Below are 25,739 nucleotides of genomic sequence, written 5' to 3' on the forward strand. Positions count from 1 at the left end.
GCAACAAGCGTCAGTTTAAACTTAACAGGGAAAAACCCTGGAAGGAACATGAGACTTTCTTTCCCTCCATCTCTCTGTTGGTACCACGGTTTCTTTTCTCTTTCTTCCTCTCTCCTTCACTCTCCTCAATAGCAACCCCATCTGCTGCTGTCACTGTGTCGTTGCTACGGCAACACCTCTGTTCCAAGAGCTCCGATTGGCTGTCAGGGAATTCTTGCATCGTCACATGTGCAGATCAGGGAGGATGACTCACAAGACTCCTCTGTGTGTGTGTGTGTGTGTGTGTGTGTGTGTGTGTGATTAGGTAAAGAAAGCCTACGTTTAGACAGCTTCAGTCCCATTTTATATATTTTCTTTATGACCAGTACATTAAAGAGCTTCTAAAATTAAACTCAGAAGTGAAAATGTCCTTTGTGTGGGTGTGCAGCCAAGCAAAGCTGCAACTGTGAGGTGCATCTTTATGTGTAGGTGTCTGTAAAATATTAACTAAATGACTAAATGGTGAAAAAAGCTGAGAAATAATTATCTATCACCACACCCTCTCACTCTCACACAACCCCTTTGCACCTAGTGTGCTGTGTGTATATGAACAAAAGTGCACTCTGATGCTGCTGTCATACAGTACAAACACTGGCAGTAATAACTCAAATTTAAATCCCCAGTTTATAACTTAAGTTAAGATATATACAATTCAACGTTGAAGAGTAATATTTTGAATTTCAGATATCCAAATAGACAAATAAATGGGCCATAACTGTGGATATAATAGACATTCCACCCTTACAACTAATACACAAAAATAAAGGTTAAAATTAAATCATGGGGCGTTCAAGTGGCTTAGTGGTTTTAGACAAGTATCATATAACCGCAACATCGCAGGTTAAAAAATAAATCCAAAAGAAATTTTAATCATAGTTTTAATCAATTATTCAGCATTTATTCAAATGCACCCAACTGAACAACAGACGATTATCAGTTGGGGACATCACCTCTCCATTAAATCAAACAGAGCACCACAGAAATAATCTAAAGAGAGTCATTAAACAAACAGCTTCTTGCCATCATCATCCACATCAATTTTCTTTCTGTGTAAAATTGTTCTGGATTTCATAGGCAGAATAAAAATGTTCAGGATTCTGGGACCTGATGACCTTCACTGATAGTCTGGTCTACATTATCATCATGTAAAATTCATTCAAAGCTATTCACCAGTAATATGAATGAACAATGCCATGAATATAACCTTGGATTAAACACCAACTACAAAGAGCATATACTGTCAAGGCTGCTGAACTGCAATATGGAAAAATGAGTGTGGATATCTCCGTAAATATAAACGTCCTCCCGTGTATACCCATTAAAATGCATGAGTTGACATAATGAGCGATGTATAACTGTCCCCTGGGAGGCGTTCATTCAAACAGTGTGAACAGTGTGATAATTATGATCAAGGCTCTGCTGAGTAAGTTATCAGAAGGCCTTTGAGGTGACGTAACAATATTAAAGGATAAGAGTTGTTAAATCCCCTGTCAGGATGACCTGGAATGGTCATTCATAGAGCCGAAAATATTATCCCCTTATTTAAAACTGTGGAGCATTTTAAATCATGTTAACTCACAAATTAGTGTTAAAAAAGACGTTGGTGAGTGTTTCTGTGTATTACGTAGGCTTCTGATACACGAGTACATCTCTGTATAGTGTGTGTGTGTGTGTGTGTGTGCCTGAGTGGGTGAAAAGACAGGGCAGAGAGCGCCCTGGAACAAAAGGTCTTGATCTTGGCCCTGGTTTAGCGGTCCGGTCCAGAGTTTCGGGATAGAAAACGGAGAAAACAACAAGCCCCACTGACATCATTAGTTAAAGTGTTGGTGGGCCAAGAACACTGAACAATGACAACTGACTGGGACTGACATTACAAGTCTCAAACTGTGGCCTACATCTGTGGTTCTCAAGGCTCTTTTGTGTGCCTCCTTCGTTCTGATGTTAGATAAACATCAATACAGCCAATACATTGTCCTTCTATGTTTTTCACAGGTTTCATGTTTGACATTGAGAAAAACACCAAGCAGACAAACAGCTTTTTCTTGTTTAGAAAGCTTAGCAATTGTGGAGGGGATGCTGAAATATCAGGGAGCATGAGTTGACTCACGGTTTCTCTTATGATATCAACTCTCATGTGAAAGTTTAATTTGAAATTATGGATTTTTCCTTTTTTATTTTTGACTGCTATTGCTGTTGGTTTCTTTTTCCTTTTTTTTTTTAAAGAAAACCTTGCATGGGAAGGATCTGACTGTTGCTGGACTATTCAGGAATTATGTATCTATAAGTGCAGGGTTCTAATTTTTTCCTTCGTTGTTTACAATAGAAACACGAGGTCCCAGCCTTGGTTCTGTGGTTTTGTGTACAAGGGGAAATACAGAAGAAGCAATGCATTCACTACAAGTTTTACAATCGAATCACTGTGATCAATATGTTTATTTGTTCTCTGACAGAGTGGACCGGGGACATGTGCTGGCTGATGCAGAAAAGCTGACCTACTGTAGTTTTGCTTGACAGCCATTCAGTCAATAAGCCTGTCCACCATCATATATGATGATTAACGCTTCAATAATCTAATCACTACCTGCCCTGCTGCACCATTAATCACACTGAGTTTGTGTGATGAAGGAATGTCACTAAAAAAGGCTGATGAGGATAACTAACTACAACAGCTAACTAATTAAGCTGAAATAAACACCACTATCTAAGCTTGGGAGGAGATCATATTTTAGACCAGAAAGCACTCTTCTTGGGAGTTTTTAAAAGGAACATCTTAGCATTTGAGGGGCAGAATTTGAGCACTGAAAAAAGGCTCTTAGTCTAAAGGTCCAAACTGTTAAATTTCTTCTCCTCTCAGTGTGTTCTCGCTCATTCTTGCCTGTGTGACTGTACTATTTACTTCCAGCTGTACCACAGGAGAAAAGCCCTCTGGCCTAATGTTCCTGCAGTGAGTGGGCTGTGTAATCTCTCTCTCATCCTTACCTCCAAATGTGTTAGAAACTGATTTACAGACATATTCTCTCCGACCACTCATAAAGCGCAGTCAAAGTAAATAAATCATAAGCGCGGTTGTTTATTTCTAAACACTGTGAAGAATGTGTAAATGTGTATTCACACTACATGAGATATTATACATCTCCCCGAGTGTCCAACTAGGCCATCACCTCCTCCTTAAATGATTCCAACGTAAATAGGTTATTACTCAACAGCTTATCACTGTGTCACAGGATCATATAAGTGTATATACTCCAACCTATATAGGCTGTTCCCCGCTGCTGGACGTTGTGACAACCTCTGGTATTTGTAACATTACTCCATTCACCCTGTTCTACTTAATGTCCATACTCCAGGGTACATATATACATCCACAGTGGCATCTGAAACATGGCTCCGCTCCAGAAGCACTTGACTATGTCAGCAGAGGTGAAGAAATAGGACACGCCCTGATTCATTTATCTGGTAAGGTTAAACTAACAGACCTGGAAAAAATAAGGCTGTCATTAAGAGATTAATTAATCTAGTAGACAGACAACAGATAGTCTATCCAACACTGTGCCAGCAGGCTTGAGACATTGCTACTTAAGCCCTTTTCAAACATGATATATGTAACACTGCTGGCTTCATGCAGACATGGGTGTCCATTATGTTAATAGTCCTTATGGATTAATTCAGACATGACAGGATCTTTACAGAATGAGGTGCATGAAGTAAGGAGTGTTTACAGGCTGCATCACTGATGGATGTGAAAACCTATTTTGTCATTGAACCCTTAATTAATGTCCGTCATGAGCAAGAGGGACACTAGATGAGAATCCAACATATAGGGAGAGAATATAGGGTATGCTGCGCTGATTATGACTGTGGCCTTTATGTTAACACAATGGCTCTCAGGCTTCAGACTTGTGAATGCTGGGAATTTCACAGAAATGTTCCGAGACCCGAACTAGTAAGAACACCGTGGTGACTTATTTAGACATGACAACGACGTGTGAAATTTCCATTACATTGATGCAACGTTTGAAAGGGGCTTCAGAAGCAAAGGCCTGTGATTCAGTGGAAAGTTAAATCAAGCCTACAAGCCATGTTTTCTCTACAGAAAAGCCAACCGTGGCCTCGAAAACACAAAGATACAAGATTATTAAGATGGGATGGTCTGCTTATTTTTCATTTTCACTACACACTGGTACTGCCTTGTTGCTCCATTTCTAAGAGGTATGAGTCAAAACAAAACATGTTGCTTTCTCATGCCACAGGATGCAATGTGGTTGATTATAACCGCTATGTTTTCTGGCAGGTGTGCATTTGAAAAAAATGTGTGTGACTCTCCAACAGCCTTTGCGCCAAGATAGGCCAACAATTCAGGAGTTCTGATTTTAATTATTTTTTCCCTACTCTGTCCAGATACCCTGGCACTACGAAACATCTTCAAACACTGAATCAAAACAAACACACCCACTGGTTTCATCATAGCAACAACAAGCCTCAGCACAGCCTCTATCTCACCTAAACAGTAATTGAACTTACTCCCATTTTGCCGACAAACGAGCCAAAATTCAGCTTACTGTAGCACTTCTTATTGTTAGATCCATCATTGAGTTTCAAAGTTATGCCCAAACATGCCACAACACAACAACTGTCTTCTTCTTTCTCATTCCCTCCATCTGTCATGTGCTTCTCTGTTGAACTTTTACGTCTGTCCATTTCTCAACGTTTGCATTGTCCATTATTACTGTACTGTAGTTTATCTGAATTGTAAACTAACCTCTGTGAGGCATTTTGAACTTACTCTTAAATCAGCTACCAGGCTTAACTCAAAGCATGAAGTATGTGTGTTTCCTGTGTGAAAGCATTTTGTGTGTGTGTGTGTGTGTGTGTGTGTGTGTGTGGGAGATAATCCCCTTCATGAGGGTTTGTTCGCACAGAGAGCCATCCCCGGTGTAGTGCAGGGGCTGGAGCTGCGAGTTGCATGGTTACATCATCACCAGCTTCTTTTCTTATCCTTCCCCTCCCTCGCCATCTCTCCCTCCCTTTGTTTCTTTTTTCTTCTTCTTCTCTCTGCACTCTCGCCATTTCTCCCCCATCTCCCTGGCTGCTTTTCCTCCCTCTACCTCTCTAAACCACCCACTTTTTTTGCCCTATCTCTTACATAAGACACAGTGATCTTTACAGTTTTTTCTCGCTGTCCCGGTCTGCTCCTTCTTCTTCTTCTGCTCTTTCTCTCATTTTGTCTCTTGGTAATGTTATATCTTCGTTCATCTGACAAGCCAGGCAATAAAATTAAAGTTAAAGTTAAAATTTTAATTTTCATTCACAATCCAATTAGCTTTCTTTTACAAGCCAGAGCTTTTTGTAAAATCTTAGATTTTTTTCTTGAATAAAGGATATGACAGATAATGGACTCAAGTTTACAGCAGCAGTGCGGAGAAATCAGATAAGAATACACTAAAAAAGAGATAGGAACGACAACAAAGAAGAAATCAAAAAAGGAGGGAATCAGTGAAGTAAGAAGGAAGGAAACAAAGAACTAAAGCAGGCAGTTGAGACAAATTGAATAGGTGACCTACTGTAGATACTGTAGTTGCTCTTTTGCTCTGGGCCAGACTTTCAACATGACTGTCTGTAGCCTTAAACATGATCTTTACAGTGTCCCTGCTGTGTTGGACAATGTACTCTTAAATGTGACAGGAATTACGGTACAAAGGCAAAGTGAGATACCAATCAAGGGTTGTTACTGTGTTAGTGTGTATGTTATCATATAATAACACAATGTAATCAAGCCACTGTAAAATTAAATGTTAACTACGCCACTCTTCGTACAGTTGTCCCAGTAGTGAGGTTGTGCCGAAATGCCTTTGAGTTTGTTTAGTCTGCCAGTCACATTCGGTGTGTTCAGTGTAGGTGTAAGACAACCAATGGGATGTAGTTATACACAGTCAAAAAAATGTTGGGCTTGCGCTCATTAAACCATATTCATTTTTTTAGTGTGATCTCGACTCTGAACATACCTCAGAGTTTATTCAACGCTCTGAGTGAAGGTGTGTTTGGGTGGGGTTCTTCTAGATTGTTCTTCTTTGACGGAAGAACTTTCTGTTCAGTAATACTATGTACAGTACAAAAATAGCTAGAGGAAGTGAGTACGTTCCTACACAGCACAGGTTCTTCCAGCTAATTAATAATTCTCACCGTGGTTTGTTTCACTGAAACAGATTTTTGTTCCTAGGAACTGGGTGTAGTCATTTAATTCTTGTCAATGTGTATCCTAATGTAGCCTGGTCTTTATGACAAGATTTACAAACTCATATGGAGCCCAAACAACCACTTGTAGTAGAGCCTTGTGATAATTCTTATAGTCTCTTTAATATTTTGAGCCTTTCTTGCATCTTAAATTGGCGGTGTCAACAATTACAATTATGATTTATAAACTAAAAACCTAATTTCAAGATTCTTGAGCATATCATGAATCATTCAAACGGAAACGGGAAAACGATATGATCATATCATCGTAACATGTAAGTCCATAAACAATAATACTGTACATACAACGAATGTATTGAACACTGAAGTTATATCAATACTCAAGCAGTGGAAACTCATCAAATCATAACAATGTTGACTAATCCATAAATTCACATCTTACTAAAAAACTATATAAACACAAACCGATTTCAAAACTTCACTCCAGGTTTTCCAATGTAAACAAATACTCTTCCAGAATTACATCTTTTTCCTCAAAGCAGGTGTGAGCCTGATGGCACACTAAAACTTTCTTGAAATCTTTCACTTTTCATAGAAGGATTTGTCTGTTTTCTCTGTGTCAACCCAGAAAGAATCTCACCCCTGACCCTGGCAGAGTTAAATGCCACATTCAAATGTCTCAGTGCCATTAAAGAGACAGAAAAAAGACCAAGAGGAGAAGACAAAGAGGATTTTGATGGGTTTTGTGGTTGGACTTATTCCCTATTATGTCAGGAATGTTGACGGTGAATTCATGTATTCATAACGTTTTTTTACGCAAAGAGCCTTACAACAATGCTTAGATTATGCTTTGTTCTCTATTGTGGTGTTTATTGTACTTTGTTCTATGTTTTTATTTGCAAATTCCAAGTTAATATATCACCAAGTCCTGTACAGTAGATTTATACACTGATTATATGGGAGAAAAGAATATCTACAAAGACTCCTTTGGGTGGATGGAAGGATGAACTAAAATAGATAAAACATACTTTATTTATCCCTGAGGGGAAACCATTACAGCAGCAGGGGGGAGATGTGTAGGCTTGAGACCAAAGACTAAAATAAGGAATACGCTGAATAAAGGACAGCCTCTGTGATTTCTGATAAAATGCTTCTCTTCACCATTCACATACTGACACATTTGGAGATTAATAAATCAAAAGCCTTTGCATAAAAGTGTGCCATGTTTACTATTCTTATATCACCAGATACACAAGCGGATACTGATACATTATAAAGGAGAGATAGAGAAGATGAAGAAGTTAGAAACAAATGTGATGGGCAGCACCTGTTCATTGATGGAGCTGTAGTCATTGGTGGTGGAGACGTCATCATCCTCGGAGTCAAAGAGGCCCTCCTGGTTGTCCAACAGCTCTGCTAGGACTCTGCTGACAGACTCCTGATCTCGTAGGTCCTCTCCTTCTGTTGATAGACTGCAGATCAAAGATGAAAGAAGTGTGTGTTGTGTTGGTTGGTTAAATAATTACAATAGCTGAATAAATGCATGTGTAAGTGCCAATGGGAGCCTCTGTGTGTATGTTTATGTGCATGCCACATATATCAATCAGTTACTCCCTGTACAGCAATCCTTTTCTCATGTTCCCACTTTCCGAGGATTTAATGGTATGGGCCAGTTTGCACTTGATGATTTTACTCCCAGTAAAGATTTGTAACTTAACAGTTTTGACACTCAAAATTTAAATACATACTAGACTCCACACCATCTACTGCTGCAGGTGCAGCAATAAGCAAGCAAACAAGGATGCAAGATTGTATATAACAATATAACTAATAACAATTATTAGATGACCCTATACAGGCATCTTACTGGAAGATGTCTGGCCCGAAGACGGCAGCCAGCGTCCCGATGTTCCAGCTCTCCTGCTGAAGCGATGCCACGCTGGCAAGGAAGCGGCACAGGAACCGCAGGAGGCCATAGTTCAGTAGGGGAAGCTGCTGTAGCAGGTACTTCAAGTTTCTACACAACTCCTCTTCATTGCTGTAATCTGGGGATGTTTAAGAAGTTATGATTACAAGTGACTATTAACATTTCATTGCAGTCAATAGCTCTTACACACTGTAATTATTTTTACTGGAAAAGGGTGTTGGTTTATAATCATCATCACCATTATAACTTGTATGCTTTATACACGCTGCACTCAGCTCCTTTTCATTACTGTATTTGGATATACTGTGTTCCTTCACAGTTGACCTTAAACATTCTTAACTTTGGAAAATATGCAGACACAGATAAGATTAATGTACAATCCTCTGGGAGAGGTGAAATTAGGTGAAACAGGAGATGGCATTAGGGAGGAAAAAAGGTGCAAAAAGGGTAATCCTTGATGTAGTATAGTAGTGCTATTATAGGATTTAATAGAATGAAAAATTAATGACATGACATGGAGAGTCCCTGCAACTCCCCCACAGCTGCAATCTGCAGGACAGCAACAGGAACAACCATCATCATGACAAGGGGATTAGAATAGATTATCTGTGATAGTAACAGAGGCAAAAGAGGACAGGCGAAACAGAAAAAGAGCAAATGTGGAAGTGAGAGATTTGTGGAACTGATTATATATTGTCCATTAAATGTATTATTCCACCTCTCCATTTGTTGTCTGGATTGGTCTGACTTTGGCCAATATCATAAATGATGTATTCCAAGAGGAAACCTGGCTCTTAATTCCTCCTTAAAACAACAAATAAAATGTGTGCATGTATCTGCATCACATTTGAATATTTTGTATATCCTATATAAACTTCCAACAATCACATGATCATGTTTTCCTTGTTTTTCCAAATTTTGCAAAAACATCTCAATGGAAAAATTATAATATGAGTGAGAACATAGTTCTGAATAACAAGGGGGCAATATAAACACAACCTTTGCCATTAGAGGATAGATTCACAATCCACGTTTTGAAGTCTATCTTTATACAATACTCACATGCCCATGTATGTACATTGAAAGCATTATTGGTGGCTGAAATAATTTCTCATGTCCATATTGGGCATGAGGAGGACCCTTCCTAACCCTTCTTAAAGCAATTTCAATGCAAGTGATGTAGGAAATCCACAATCCTCCTTCAGTGCATAAATTTGTTCTAAAGTTCAACTGAAAGCAATATGCCTGAGTTAGACAAATCAAATGGGGAACGTCCAAGATATGATCTTTTTGGTACCAAATTCCCTTTGTGTTGGTATCTCTTTGCTGTGACTGTAACCAATACCAACTTGATTTGTCAGACAGCTGAACTTGTTAACTTCAGTAAAACATTAGGAAGCATTTTTGTACAGAAGGAGAACTGTGGATTTTGTCCCCCATAACTTCCACTGAAATTGCTCAGGAGGATTAATTACAGCTACCAGTCACCTTTTCAATGTACACATGTCCATTATCAGTACTGTTTTAAGATAATATGAAGCTATCTTTTAAGTAGTTAGAAAAATGTGGGGTGAAGAGGCAGAGATAAACACAAAACATGAAGAAATGAAAGTTCAATGGCTGACAATCAATGCAGAAAATAAACACATCATTTAGGTACTTGATGCAGTACAGCTAACCACCTGGTTTCATGAAAGCCTCGACGTTTGCTAGTTTCTGCTTCATTAAGTGATCTTACCATAGCACTGTGAATTCACAGCTTCGATAACCAAGTACCAAGTACATGGCCACAGTCACTCTTTTTGTGCCCTGATATTAGGTAAGCATAGGCGTCACAACACCACATTGGGATTCAAGAGGAAGAGAAAAAAGTTCAAAAAGGTAGAGGAAAAAAAGGCTCAACTTTCTGCAACAAGCAAAAATAACTGCATGAACTAACCTAAGAAAACATGAGTTGTTGGTTTCACAGTGGATACAAAGAGAGAGGAGGTGAGTGAGTGGAGAGAAGAAATAAAATAAAATGGCATGAGAAGAGGAAACTGTCACACACCTTGGTGTAGCTGTAGTATGTGTCCCTGTATCGCTGTTGGGATAACGGGCTCAGGAAGCTCCTGCAGGAAGAGTCGGAGCAAACTGACCGCTGATGCCAAGTCCGCCTCCTTCTCTAGCTCCACCTCCTCACCACTGTCGTAACGCTGACGCAGCCAATCCACACGCTCTGCGTTGCCATTAACCAGGAAGAGCCCCTCCAGGTCCAGATGACCTGATGACACAGACAGTAATAATAACTTACTAATAGTCAGTTATAACAAATATATAATTTCTGTATTTTAATGTTGGTTTGGTTATTGAGCCAACGTCCTGGATTTTGAACCACCTAACCGCCTGTACCGGGACACACCGTCAGTGAAGCTATGAGTTACATCTGGGGTGCACACAATTAATAACAATTGACAAGTCACAAGCATCTATGCTTTAATCTCTAAGTGGAAGGTTGGGTTGTAGCTGAGGCTGGACATTAATAGCAGCTGAAGATTTATGAAATTCAGTTGTCTTGTAAAAGTGATATATCGGGTAGACAAGCCAGCTGGTTCCGCAACTATAGTATCTGACTGGTGTACAATCTTTTCTGGTGTAAGAACTCCTTATCTGCTGATGAATTAAAAACAAACTGAACAAACAAACAAACGCAGGTCCTTCAGAGAACCTGATGGCCTGAGCTCCCTTCCCAAATGACAAAGTCCAGCCTCACAAAACTTCAGTCTAAAACAAAAAGTGCATTTAAGTGCTTCTCATGAACTTGTAAAGTCAGAAATGTTCAGGGTTATCACCAGGAATCTGCCCTCATATGACCATCAATACATAAATACCAGTGGTACACTGGGGGAAGATGATATCAGTGTACAATGTGAGCATGCGCTTTTGAATCATGATGGACAAACAATTTACCATCTGATTATCATCATGTCCACAAAGGTGCAAACAAGAACAAAAAGTGGAGTTTATGCCTGTCGTCCATTACTTACATCTTTCAGTGGCATTTTCATTGGTCTAGTTCTCGAGTAATAACAACCAGGAACTACATGAATGCAAATACCTGGTAAATACAGTGTGGTCGTGTGATATTTCCAAACTTGGGAGTCTCAAATAAATAACTGATTGACATGTTGATGTCATGGGAAACTGAAGGCTGCAAGAAATAAACCGGTGGAGTCCTCCAACTTCAGGCACAGGAAGGCTGCATTTCTCAGCCACATTTGGAAGAGCCTTTGAGCTGGGACAGACCTTGTAAAGCCTGTATAACTTAGTTGGTCTTGAAATGCGGACTTAGTGTGATCCCGGCTACTGAACTTGATACCCAACTTAAATGAGGTCAAGATAAGAATAGAAGTACAAGGATCTGTGTGTATACAAATACATTTGTTTACGTGACTCCTCCCTTATCAGTATAAAAAATTAGAGGCATGACAACACTGACTGTTATCATTCCTGTGTGACAACATCACTCAGCGTTTGTGATTAAAAGGACAAACCGATAGCATCAGCAACTCCTATCAGGGCTTGAGTCAGTTTTGTAACATTTTTTTAAATTATCATGCCTTTCCTCCTTTACATAATAAGCTATCTGTTCATCTTGTATGATGTTATGTACTGTCTTGTCACGTCTTGTCTGCAGCTAAAACTACGACTGCTGGTGACTTCTATAACAACTACTGGTGGTATTTGCACAAATTAAAATCAGGATGATGTTGGCAGATTTTCACCACACACTGAAAGTATGTGTGCAACCATATTTCTTTAGATGGACAACAACACATGCTTATCTACATTCAAGCCCTATTCCATTAACTCCATTGACATTGGCTTGCCTTAGTCCTGCAAATGCTTCATGTAACAATGGAGTCTAATCTACCACAGTGTGAAGTAAAAATGAGAATGCTGATCAGCCTGTTTGAGTATATTTTTGTTTGGTTCCAGAAGAAAATGGTTAACCAGTGGAGCCTAAAGGGCAAAGTATGCTTCAAACAAACCAGTTTGTGTTGTGTGTTTGACGGCTGCTGTTATAGAGAGGGGAAAGATGAATCATACGGTTGTTGCACTTGGATGTACGCAAGAAAAGATACGGAAATAGTTGTGTGAAGAAAAATGAATTGTCTGCATACTGTCTCACCTCCAAACATCTGGCCAATCGCTGTAGGAAGGTGGTGTGCTTGTCAGATTGTAGGATTCAGGAAGTTACAAAAATTGTCGGACAAATAGCTTTACTACAACACAACAAGCACTTTGTTTTAAGCATACTGCATCTTAAGCGGGGCGTAAAGTGATCTTTTTCTTCACTCCCACAGTGCTGTCACTTTTCGCTAATCATTTGTCATGATGACTATTGCAGAAGTCCCACATAAAGAACCTGTGGAGGTTTGAACACAATGGGCAATGCTTTGAGATGTTTAAATGATAATGTTGTGGCTTGCGGACTATGAAATGAAATGAAATGACTGCCTGGTGAGTCCTCCTGACTCTTGTTCACTCCCTGGTCTCTCATCTGTTAACAAGCCAGGCAACACAATGTTTTAGTCCAAATGTTCCACTGGAGTCCTGTGGGACCTATTCCCAATTTACATCTCCACAAAATAGCGTACATGCAGAACAGCTTTCAGTGACAACAGGGTCCGCAGTACAATCAGTGCAGCTAAAAGAAAAAATCTAATAAAATACCTTTTGACATCACAATGTCAAGCACATCACTGATGTCCTCACACACTGTTGATTAATGACTGAATTAACGCATTGTTCAGCCCTGTAACACTGTAAAATATCTAACAAAGCAAACTTGTTCAAATTGTATGAGCAATTGAATCTGTCACAGCTTTGGTCCTAAGTGCTTTCCATTTTCAATCTCTGTTTTACATCAGATTACCTTTATACTTCATATTTTCAACACCCTGCTCCTACTAAAACCTCAGACATCACACAAATCAATTAAGAGAGATTAAGGCCTTTTCACTGGCTGGATAACTTCTGGACTGGCAGCACCACTCTAATTAATGCACCAGCAGAGGCCCGGGAGGATTAAAGACTTATTACATAACCTCATATGGGTGAGCAGCCCCCAGGCCACACAAACCAACCTGCTTCACAGGTCACTTGAGGAGACTTGAGGCGAAGCTTCATTCCAATAGTTAATATCCACTGACTTGACGGGTTTTTCAAGAAAATGTCTTTCTCTCGTGCCTGACAGTGCTCACTCCACAATACCAGAGGAAACTAGAAAAGGAAGCCTTTTCTATTGTTTAACTTGTCACTGCAGATAGTGTTCCACTTCCTTTCCCGATGTACTGATAAGGCTTTCCAAGGGCCAATTAAATCGCCTATCCAACACACTTGTATTCTATCTATTATTAATATGTAGATATATCCAGTATACCTGGTAGCTAGTAGGCCTGCCTTGTCTAAATCTAAACATAAATTCCATATTTCAATTTAAACAACTTTTCAGCATTCCCTTCATTCTATGGGCGGCATTTTTACAGCCATCTAATTGCTTCTACTGTGACATACAAAGTAAACCGATTCTACACATTAATTTTATCTAATATGAGAGATGCAGTCAGTTTACACAGACCAGAGATAATGAGATTTTGGTAAACCAGTTAAACAAATGTAAATTACCCCATTTTGTCCATTGTTCACACCACCAATACATCTTTAGGACAAAGAGGATTGTTAGGTGTAGCTGTATGGGCTTGGTAACACTACAAAACTGGGACTGATGGTGTTATGTTGCCAGTACCATTACCTGGTTAGTTTAAAATGTTATATTTGGCTGGTGAAATAGTCAAAGTCTCCATTTTTTATCCCTCTCATCCTCCAGAGCAGGAAGTCTGAACTGCCAACCTGCTTTTATAAAGATAATGACATAAGACTGAAGTTCCTGCTCTGCGAGGCTTGAAGAGAAATGTTCCAGGGGGGACATGGGAAAGGCCCAGGGCCAGGACTCTGGTAGGTTCCTCTCTTCACTGTTAAGCTCTTCTGTTTTCACAGGTGGAGCTGCAGTCGACAGAACTGTTATGTAATGAAGAAGGAAGCGGACCATGGAGCTGCCTGCCGGTGCATTCAGAGTTCATCTTATCACATAAAATGGATCTCCGCTACCGACATATTTTGCTTTATCATGATGCAAGAGCAGTCAACAGCAGCAGGGCGTGCTTGGGAGACTGAAATATTACAGAAGGCAATCAGATGCAACTGAGTACTCAGAAGTATGTACTTAGAAGTGATAAGTGGGACACAAATAGTGGAATTTGAATTATAAATGTGCAGCGGTGCAATGACAGTGGGCTGAAACCGGTATTAGTAATATTATTCCTGTTTTCCCATTTCAATCTGAAGTCATGTGAAATGTCACAATGGTTCTGCATTTTCAGTCAAATAAGTAGAATTTGCAATGCCTTGTGCTACTCTACTGAATGAGGTATTAAAGAATTTAAATACATTTAAAACGTACATTTCTTCATTCAAAAGTTGCATACATTCGCTTTGATTAGCAGCTGCTGACAGAGCAAGTGTAATTTTAATGCTGTAAAACTACACAGATCAACATCAATGAAACATAATCCAGTGTTACTATAATATAGTAAATTAAACTGAGGACAATCACAAGACGATGTAAGCTCTTAATACCTGGAGGAGACATAGATGCTAAGGCAATACAAGAAATTATAAATGTTACATACAAAGACAGAATTCTGCTCGATTAAATATAAAAGTCTATCACAACAGATTTAGAGTTTCTGGACTTTAAGGATTTTTGTAGAACCATTCTGCTTCTATTTTTTACACTAAAAGTATGAGCTATCTTATTCCGAGTGTAGCCACTTCAGTCATTTTCATGAGGAAGCGAAGCAATTTAATAAAAGACGCCTAGTTAAAGCATAAATATGAGCATAAGTCAAATGAAAAATGGTGTTTCATTCAGTATTTGGTAAATTACTGTGAATACATTTCGCATTTAGTAGAGTTTTCAGTTATCCTTTTCCATTAATCCATTAAATCATAACAACTCCTTTACTGTTGATTTTTCGGTTATATTTAAGAAGTAACAACGAGGACGAAAACTATAACACTTGACTGACTCAAACACATTTAATCAAATTCCTGCAAACAAATGCATCACCACAAACATGTGGGTGTGTATGAGTCATGTAAATATACCGTATCAAGACACTGATTTTATTTGTTTATTAGGAATTCAAATTTACTGAGATTGATAAGCCAGATATTTTAGGTTTGTGAATATTGATTCCCATATGAATCATATATTGGACATGACATGATCTGAAACTAAGATCTTGATTGATCTTAAGCATCACTGTATGTGTGAGTGTGTTTCTCTATCACTCACCATGCTCCTCAATGTAGTCGACGATGTGTTTCACCAGTGCAGGAACCTCGTGGCCACTGATCGTGTGTGTGCGTGTCACCTCCTCCAATGGGACGCCAAAAACCCGCATGGTGCCGGCTGAGCTCCCGCCCTCATCGCCTGGCAACGGAGACACGCTCTTCCTCATGGCCTCCTCCTCACCACAACCCCGCCAAGACCTCACGTCTTCAGAAGGGAAAAGGAAAAGCAGGAGGAGGGAGATTAGACAAAAAAAGTGAGAAGGAATGATTTTCAAAATAAGAGCCTCTGTGAAGGATAGAGCATGGCGTAAAACATCACTTTTCATCTTCAGTCATACTCACACTGAGTGGACAAAACATAATCCAGAGACTGACAGAGAGATCCAAGGAGATAACAAGTACAGTGATTAAGGGACATCAGCAGTCTCTCTACCTCTGCTGTCCACAAACAAACAAAATGAGCACACTGCCCTAAAACATTTAGGAGTGGCTGGTTTACACATTGTTGCATGTTTGTGAGGCTCCCCTCCTGGCATCTAACTTAGAAAGAAGAGGAGGAGGAGGAGTGGGAGGAGAGAGGGGAGAATGGGCAGCAGTAATAGGCCACTGGCCACCATTTACACCTGGTGCTTCGGGCGGGGAGGAGGAGCATAGCAAGAGCATATGTTGAGGTGCATTCTGTGCCTGGGACTGGGGAAAGTCTACTGTCCCATGACTACTGCATACGTATATGAACTACCAGTGTGGGTCAAATTACATTTTACAACGAGCCCCAATGATGACCAGTACTTCTTTATAAACTATTTGCTCCCACAGGGAATGTTTTGTATTACATAAACATGATTCAGTGTGGGCGAGTGTCAGCTTTTTTTTTAACTTTTTTTTTTTTCTTTTTTTTTTACATTTGTCTGGTTGTCTGTTACATAATCATTTAAAAGGTCATTACTTAATAATCACTCCTTAGTTCCCATGCAAAGGCGTGCTGTCACTGGCTGAGTCTGACAATGGAATGGAAATCAATGCAAAGCAAGCCAGAATCTGCAACAATAATTTGAGCTTAAAGTTTGACTTTGATGATGGTCGGTCGGTAGGTAATCTGAATGCAAACAGTGGCAGATGGTGTCCATTCTACTCAGGGGAGGAGGAAGCATCACCAAATGTTTTTCAGAAAATGTTATCCTGCTTTTGTTCAAATTAAATTGAGCTAAAAGTACATCTCAAATGATATTGGTCTTTTAAAGATATACTATCATTAATTATAACAACAACAACAACAACAGACATGCAGTGTAGGCTTCTCCTCTCAATCCACTGATAACCAGTTCAAAACCAGTTTGTTGTTGTATTTATGTTCAGCTTGTTATAAGATTACATAACAAAACAGCTAAGGATTTTTTTTCACATTAGGTTTTAGTAAGTAAGTTGTCTAAGTTAGTGTGCAGGTTGCATTTTATTCTATACATTAATAACAAAGATATTTGTACATTTTGAAAGGTGAAAATTGTACACAGGAAATAACATTCCCTGGCAGATTTTATCAGTTGTCGCTAATTAACGTTGATTAAACGGGAGTTGCCCAAAGGACACAATGAAACTCTTGGCTGTTCTCTATTAAGTATGCTCTCTGTATGTTGTTGCTGTATGAGTTTGTCCTTCTGAAGTTTGATCAAAGATGGTTTCCTCAACAAAGAAGCATCGACTCTATCAGTTTGAAATATGAAAAGACAGAGAGGACTGTGATTTTTTTGCTAGATAGGTGAACAGAGTGGTGAATCATACTCTATTGATTGCAATTTGTCAAACAGGTAGTTAGCAGCTAACAAGGTCATTGGTGAGGATAAATTAATTTTCTAAGAAGGAAAAAGCTCTGAATGGCAACCTTCAGGATTCAAGGCTGCAAAATTGCTTTTAAATATTTTAAATATTCATGCAAACTTATATATACGGTATGTTTGCTTAAAGCATTTTTGTACAGATTGCCTAAAATACACTTGTCTGTATTACAGAGTACAAATTATTCTCTATTAGGAGGAGGAAGTGGGAACTCTTACCATAAAGAGACAGTAAGTTCTGCCAGGCTATGGCTGTTGAAGCTAGAGTTGAACATGGATTGGCAGACGAGAACTTTCTAAGAACTTTGAACAAAGTTGTCTTATGTAGTGTTACAGCTCGTCATTTCAGTGTGTGAAGCTAATGTTAGCTCATGCACCTAAAGTGTCAAGCTCTACATAACAAGTCATATCTATCCACTGTTTAGAAGTGAGGTGGGTCCATTCCTTCCTCCAGCGATGGATGTGCCTCCATGAATGTCTGTGTGTGTGTGTGTGTGTTTGTACTCACCGTGTAGCAGTGAAAGTGTTATCCTCTCCTCCCCTGACCAGTGAACCACTGAACCATCTATGGCTGCTTTAGGTTGTGGCAGAAGATGAGCCGGTAGTTCCTCATTGACGGACCGCTAATCCTTCTTGCAGGATTCCCTAGCTACACTGAGGAGAGACAGGGAGGAAAGAAAGAGGAGGGAGGAAAAAAGAAAAGATAATGAAAGAAGTAAGGGTGAGGGTGGACACAGAGGTGAGGAGAGAGAAAAAAGATGGAAAGTCTTTAGTAACAATCTCTGGTATGTTGATAAACATCTGATTTGCTACTTTATATTGTAATATAATGCAGCAGTCATATATTTCAGTATGAAAATGAAATAAAAAGCTGCAGTTTGAATGCCAAAAGATTTCTTGGAGTTGAAGTGCACTGCTTAATAATAATTAATATAATTAAAAATACACCATTACATATGTTGCTGTACTTCACACTAATCTAATAGAATTAAAATTCATCATGTTAAGATGTCAATGCTAAATGACCACTTTCAATGCCTCTTTCTTATAATGACTACAGGCTGTTTACACAAGGTCAATACTCAGCAAACCCATATTCAATGCAATTAATTGGAACAGTAACAAAAGGAATTAATGCGATAAATCAAGCAAATGTTTACTAAACCACATGCAAAATACCTTTTCACAAATTGGATGCAGACTATGACCAGTGACACAAACAATGAAGGCAAAGGACTGCACTACAAATAAAATAATGCTAATATCACAGAATAACCATTCTCAACCTTTTTATTCTAATACCATGTAGTTATGGTGAGACATGATTTAGTAGCGAAACATGCATTTGGCCCGACTGTGACTGACCACAGGACCCCCACCTTGACATTAAAAAAACATAATAAAACAGAGAAAAAACAACCTGACTGAGACACAGTTCTCTATACCAAGCTTCACACTAAACTCTATATCACAATCAAACCAATTAAAACCTTTGAATGTGTCTCTGGCTGAGGACTGGTTGAGGAAAACTAAAGCCAGTTTCATTCAGAAACCAAGCTCTATCTTTCTTCTCAGTTAGTGTTTTAGGTGCTAAAGATTTCAGTAATTCTCTCCTCTTTTTGTTTTCGGCACTCTCTCTATTTTCAACACCCCTTTTCCCTCCTTCGTTTCTTTTCACCTTCCTTCCTTGTCCTTCCTCTCTCCCCTTTTATTTCACTCCTCTTATCTTCCTTCTTCGAGGCTTGAGATGTGGAGATGTTGTCCAAGACTCTGCTGGAGGCGAGGACCGAACACAATAATTATACTGACACCAGTTAGGTTAAAAAGCTGTGCCAGTGTGTGTGTGTGTGTGTCCTGCATGTCCCTACATGCCCATGTGAAGTACAATGTGAGCAAACTGTCACTTTGAATCTGTGTGTGCTAATGCGTGTGTGCCTGTATGTGTGTGTGCCATGTCTTAAAGTTGCTATACATGTGCCAGGTCAATAGTGTGTGTGTGTGTGTGTGTGTGTGTGTGTGTGTGTGTGTGTGTGTGTGTGTGTTAGGATAGTATAGTGAGTATATGAGAGATGGGAAGAAAGGGTAAATTTGTGTTGGTGTGTACATGAAGAGAGAAACTGTCCTTTGAGGCTGTCCCTGTCGACTTGGTCTATATGGGAATATGGTAAACACAGTTCTACCTTTGAGAGAGAGTTATGAGTCAGACAGACACTGAAAAATAAAAGAGATGGAGAAGGCAGGAAGAGAGAGCGTGAGGAAGAAGGAAAAATCCATTTGCTGGAGACACAAAATCATTTTTGTTTACTTCTTAAATATTAAGTCATTTCTAACTCATTTTTAAGTTATTTAAAAATGTTGAAAGATAAAATTAGTGCCCACAAAAAATGAATGAATCAATTAATTAAATGAATAAATGGTCACACAATCACACACTCAGACTGTCTGAGTGTTGTAACTTGACGAAGCAGAGTGCCTTGACCTTTTTGAGAGTTTATTCCCCTTTTTTGGGGATATTGATTGACTACCTGTGCATCAGCAGCAACTGTTTTGTGTTACATCTCTGTCAGATCCAATTTCCTCATTTGTTCTTTATCTTAAAATAGAGAGGTTTGATAAGGTACTCAAAGTACTTCAGTATTTAAAAGGGGGATTTGATGCCAAATCCAACCCCTACCCTGCTTACAGTAGTTTTGGCTTTAAAATATGTATATTCATTTGTCCAAAACATTGCAACAGTGCTCAATAATGTTCAGAGTCAGTTTTTCACTAGTTTGTTCAAATCTGAGCACATTTATTTAAGACTGTTTAGTCTAAATATTTGTTTTAATGAATTCTTTTGCAAAGTAATTAGTCAAATTTAACAATACTGACACGTTTTAGCCATGGCGCCCATCTCTGTCACACAAATTCTGCAGTACTGAGCTCTTTTATAGCGTCTTTAATATGCACACATGCACCTGGTTGAACCTTGAGAGGATTTGTGTCCATTCTCCTTCTAGAACAACTCTCTCATTCTTGCTTTTCTGCTGGAATACACTCTGTACTATTACTCCTTTCTTCTTCTCGAGTCCCTTCTTTCCTTACATTCATCCTTAAGCTGCAAGTTACACAAGCTATCCGACCTACTTAGTCGGTCAGCATCACTTCTACGTCAAGAGGAGCAGAGATGAGCAGGAATAAGGATTGTCATCGAGTTACGAGATATATCTATTCCTTAACTTTCCCTGTCCGTGCTTTTTCCTTCTCGAAAGGTGTGTATCTCTCACCAACACTAGCGAATTACTTTCAAAAGGATAAAGGATTTTCTCTAACAAGTTGGAAGCATCTATCTTTGAAGAGTGATATCAGCAAACCATAACCGTACCAAAGACTCAATCAGAAACTATATTCAAGTAACAGATTCCTGCCTATAACAAACATTTTCTTTAGAGTTTTGGCAACTACTGCATGCAAATAAAATCCTGTGTATGAAAGCTGTAAACCAAACTAAAACTGCAGTGCAATCTCCCGATAATTAACTTTTTTGGTTAGTATAAAACCTAAATCCTTGTCAAGACCTTTTAAGTACACTAAATGTTGTTACTGTGTTTGGTGGGACGGCGATGAATCGGCGTTACAGCTTGTATTGGATGCCATGTTTCTATGGTTCTAGAGCCAAATGTTTTTTAAAGCTCCTTAAGTAATATAGGACATATAATTAGAAGCAGATGTAAAATGTTTCTTATAAATCGGTACATTTCTATAATGGGTAGCTCCAAAGAGGATTGAAATTTCAAAAGTGCTGGTGCCACGCAGAAGTCACTATCTTAAATGGTCGTACCAAAAGTATTACACTAAGCTTCACATTGTTTCCACCTGCAAACTACATTCTTCCTTGAGAGGTTTTCTTGGCACAGTTTATATTAGTTCAAATTGAACCTATAAATTTGTATGAGTCACTTGTACACAAACAATATGACAGTAGGAGTAGGCAGGATAGACTGTTTTGGCAACATGGAGGAAGCTTTCACTTAAGACGAGTCATCGCATCACAGTATTTTATCAGCAAGATAGCTAACAGAGCTTCTTTTTGGTATGATTCACATTCATCAGGGCTCGCAAATAATTAATGTAACTCACTGCTAATAACTAAACCTGAGCAGCAAACTGCACCTCCCACTGATACAGGTGGTTTTCTTTTACCTTTTCAACCTCTGAGATACATTTTTCTCTTATGCCATAGTGCCCTTTTAGGGACTAATACGGTAAATCCTTTGAGTGAATACCTGAAGTTTTGTGTTTGATATGGCCCTCTTTGAGATCATATTAAGTCTTTTTTTCTGTCACACAATGGAAATTATATCCAAATCCTCCAAATCTTATAATATATAATAAATGTATATGATGTATTGGTACAAAACTGGTTTTCCCCTCTTACCGAACGCTTGACAGCAAAAATGAAGAAAGGGTATTCAACTTCAAAATTTTATGTGTGTTGCTGGCTGAAGAGCTGAACCTTTTTCAGGTTTTTCTATTACTTAAGCTTATTAAATGGGGCTTTCAGAAGTCTTATGTTTGCACATAAAGATTGCGGAGTCCTCTAAAGGCATTCTTCAGCCTCTATTCTTTCCAAAACCAACTGAACTGGCACTGCTTGGTCCTAAGCCTCTTTAAAAGCTAGACAAAATCCCACTATTGGACCTGAAATTCTTGTATTGGGCGTTACTATTGAAACCAAACAAGGTACCACCATGCAGCAAGCTGAGTGAATATTAAAACCCTAACTACTGCATATTGTTGAATATAATGATAATTACTGTCAACAATTAGAGGGCCTAAATAGCACAGTACCATAGTGCATACACCCTTTAAGTAAGGGTGGCCCTGTTACAGCCAGGCTCAACACATTTGAGCTTTTACAGACAGATGAGGACAATGACACTTGGAGATTAGGGAACTCAATGTTCCCAAACCAGTGCCTTGTCTGCCATGTAAACGGACCCTAAAAAGGTCTCTGTAGTGAGGATTTGATCAGTAATGGAACAGTCTAGAAAGGCTCTGTCTGTGTTTCTTTCTTTCTGTCTGTGTGTCTTAATCCCAGATATCATGCTTGACAACCTCCTGCTCAACAATGGGGGACATTGTTAGAAGGGAAACAGAGAAAGTTAAGGCAGTAAGGCACTAAGAGAGAGAAAGAAAACGTAAGTGAGAGGGAGAAAGAGAAAGCTAAAGGAACAGAAGGGAAAGGGGCCAACGGATAATATGAGAACAACACAGAGAAAAGTATATAAAGGGAGGAACGACTAAAGACCAAGACAGTATGAAGCCAAGTTAAGACATTAGCAAAAAAACAGTCAGCAACCTCATTAATTTCAATGAGGCCTCTGCGTTGACACAGCAGTGGGACAGGCGCAGAGGATTTTACCCAAAATATGTTGTGTCATCCATCAAAGATGCACATTTCTGGTAGATTCATTTGTAACGTGAAATGCGTCATTCTGCTGTTTAAATAGCGATCGTCTAAACTACATTAATGGTTGCATAACTTTCCAGAGATGTAAAATCCTTCCTCATAGTTATAATGTACATATTTTTTTACATTTTTTATATTTTGTTATATCTTATATTTTTACATACTTCTCATTTCTCGTTCTACACTAGTTCTTCTAGTCTTGAGTGGGAGCACCTGTAACCTGTAACTACGCAGTGTTTTGTAAATTTGAGTGTTTTAGGCGCCTGATAAGACTTCAACTCATCAATATACTAGCCAAACTGGCATTTTTTGATTATATTATCATTGTCTCACTGGTGCCTAAAGCAATACGCCCACACCAAAACGGCCTGTTGCATTTTTCTTAGTGAGTGCTGTTTTCAGTCTGAACACCCAGACAGACTTTAGCTACATTCCTGATGCTGACGGTGTCAAACGTCTGGTTTTCTACTCCTAACAAGTGTTGAAGACACAAAGATGAGTCCATGCTATTCTCAACAGTCTTGAGTTGAGCTAAATGCTTTGTTTTATTCTTTAATAGTCAACTACAACAAAAGTAAATAATATTTTACTATGAGAAAATCATCTCTTTTATTTTTTTAAGAGACAGAAGGGACAAAGATAAACGTATGTAAAAAAACATGGCCAATATGATTTGTCTCCTTGTACCTAAAATGTTTTTTTCCTTGTATCTGAAATGTTTAAAGCGCTGCACAGACTGCAGTTTTCAAAATTTACAGCTTTCATACCATGGCACAGGATTTTGTTTCCACGTAGTAGTTTCCAAAACTATATAAAAGGCTAATGGATAAACGTAATACATTTATAAATGCATGGTATGGAAACAGACCTATTTGGAAATCTGTACCTATCTTAATTCACACAAGTTTTCAGTAACAGTTCTATCACAGTGGTGGCAGCAGTACATTTAAATAAGCCTACTGTATATCAGATTTCAGTTTGTTTCTAAAAGTGGCACACATCCAGAGATGAAGCCTGAACAGCAGTCTGCAGGGTGGCAGCAGTTAAAGCAAATGTCCTTTAACAGAAAGGTCACAGGTTCAATACCTGCAACACTGTTTGACCTTGTGAGACATTTAACCTGAAAACCGATTCATTTTGAGTCAGTGAGTTAAATACATTTAATATGAATATCAAAAAAATAATATCAAAGAACATACTCACACGTTTAATACTAATTATTGAAATAACCACTGCGGCCTATGCATCAACAAATGGAAGAGTACATTCATATTTCATAAAGACAATTTTATGTGCATCACATATGAGAACAAAAACCCTGGTGTGATTAATCTGTGATCTGCCAAATAGCCTTGGTTCCATCAAAACAAAGTGTGCTACCAAAAAGAAGATAAAATATTCAAAAGAGGTGATAAATAAGTCAGCAAATTTCCTCCAACTTGCATCATGTTGTGAAATCCCAAAAATAAAAGAGATCAAAGCAGTTAAACTCTGTATAGTCTATCACCACTGGCAAAGCGGTCATGGTCAACCAAAGTCAGGGAAGTAGAAAGTGACAGACAGAAAGGTCGGACAGCAGGAAGTCTCTTCAGAAGCTAAGATCGATTACATTTCTGCATCAAAGCCTTAAACCCCCAGGAGGTAAAAGATTTATCAAAGTTTATAACATTTCACTTGCACAAGTTAAAACCAAAAAAGAAAACAAACCGATCTCTAGACTAGAGAGTCAATCGAGTCTGTTGACTTAAAATCTTTAAAGGTAAAACAAGCAGAAACCCAGAGAAACCCACTGAACTCTGCTCTCTGGCCTGAATCTCCACAAAACAATCAGCGACAGAATGAATGTCTGGTATTTCTGTATTTGACTGCTGTGTTGGGTTACTGGGTCTATTCCTAAAACATACATCCCGTGACCCTGACACAACGCATAACTTCCTTGTACTCTCCAGTATGAGCATGACTTGTCACACCCTAACAAGACAAAAAAAACCACAAGGAAATAAACACAGTATGTAGAGGTGTTAGAGTGGGTTTGTGTCTGCAGGAGCACAAACAGGTACAAATCTCTTCCATCAATCTTTAAACATGTGACTGAGACAAATGGAATGAAAACGAGCTGTCACACACAGATACCCAGTCAGATGTCTCACCTGCTTAAACAAAATAATACAAATATAAACCTAACCAGAGAAAGTACCTGATAAATGTGTACACTGTATTGACCCCAATATTAGATTATAGTTCCTTCTGGATATTACGTTTGAAAAAGTGGGGTTCGTATTGTATGTGAGGACTAGATAATTACATACTCACATCATCAGACATTCTTTTTGAAAGAGTAACGGTGCAACACCGACTCCTACAGCAAGTGTTGCATTGTTTGCAGCATTTGTAGCAATTGTGATTTATAATTTGCAACCTGCTCATTTACTCATACATAGTACTCATAATGTGTCACCTCATGGAAATTATGTTAATTTAAACATTGGGTCAGTTAAGCCATCCAGGATGTTTAACTTCTTTGCAAGAAACTGCATAACAGGAAGTCTATCAATAACCTGCTTAATATGAAGCAGGTGTTTTATGTTGCCGAGTTTTCGCAGCACACCTAATCTATACAGTAGCCTCAGTCAACTGTGTACAAAACACTAATAGAGGGGTGTTCAAAGAATAAAACGTTTCAAAATGAAAGCCTGTGGTGTACAGCATACCTAAACAAAGTGAGGAAATCTAACTTACACCTACTAAAAGCCACAAACCCACATACACACACCTAAGGTTAGGTGTTGTTGACCTAAAACCTGCTTGTGCACATTTTAAGCTGTCTGCCGTGAGCACTGAGCCCTCCTGTTTGACTTGTGGCAGAGACACTAAGGTGAACGGTAAATACACAATG

At 38.8% G+C, this 25,739-nt stretch overlaps 1 protein-coding gene across 1 annotated transcript in view; it reads right to left on the minus strand.

The window, feature by feature from the left end:
- fam13b (family with sequence similarity 13 member B) overlaps positions 1–25,739 on the minus strand; it is a 72,500-nt gene that overhangs the window by 37,377 nt on the left and 9,384 nt on the right. The window contains exons 2-6 of the mRNA XM_070912907.1: positions 17,900–18,045; positions 15,561–15,764; positions 10,209–10,421; positions 8,099–8,276; positions 7,559–7,703 (exon numbers count right to left, since the gene is read on the minus strand). Of these exons, the coding sequence (XP_070769008.1) occupies positions 7,559–7,703; positions 8,099–8,276; positions 10,209–10,421; positions 15,561–15,726 (702 nt within the window). The 5' untranslated portion in view covers positions 15,727–15,764; positions 17,900–18,045. The remainder of the gene's footprint in view (positions 1–7,558; positions 7,704–8,098; positions 8,277–10,208; positions 10,422–15,560; positions 15,765–17,899; positions 18,046–25,739) is intronic.

The sequence above is a fragment of the Enoplosus armatus genome, chromosome 10 (assembly GCF_043641665.1).
Source record: "Enoplosus armatus isolate fEnoArm2 chromosome 10, fEnoArm2.hap1, whole genome shotgun sequence".
NCBI classification, from domain to species: domain Eukaryota; kingdom Metazoa; phylum Chordata; class Actinopteri; order Centrarchiformes; family Enoplosidae; genus Enoplosus; species Enoplosus armatus.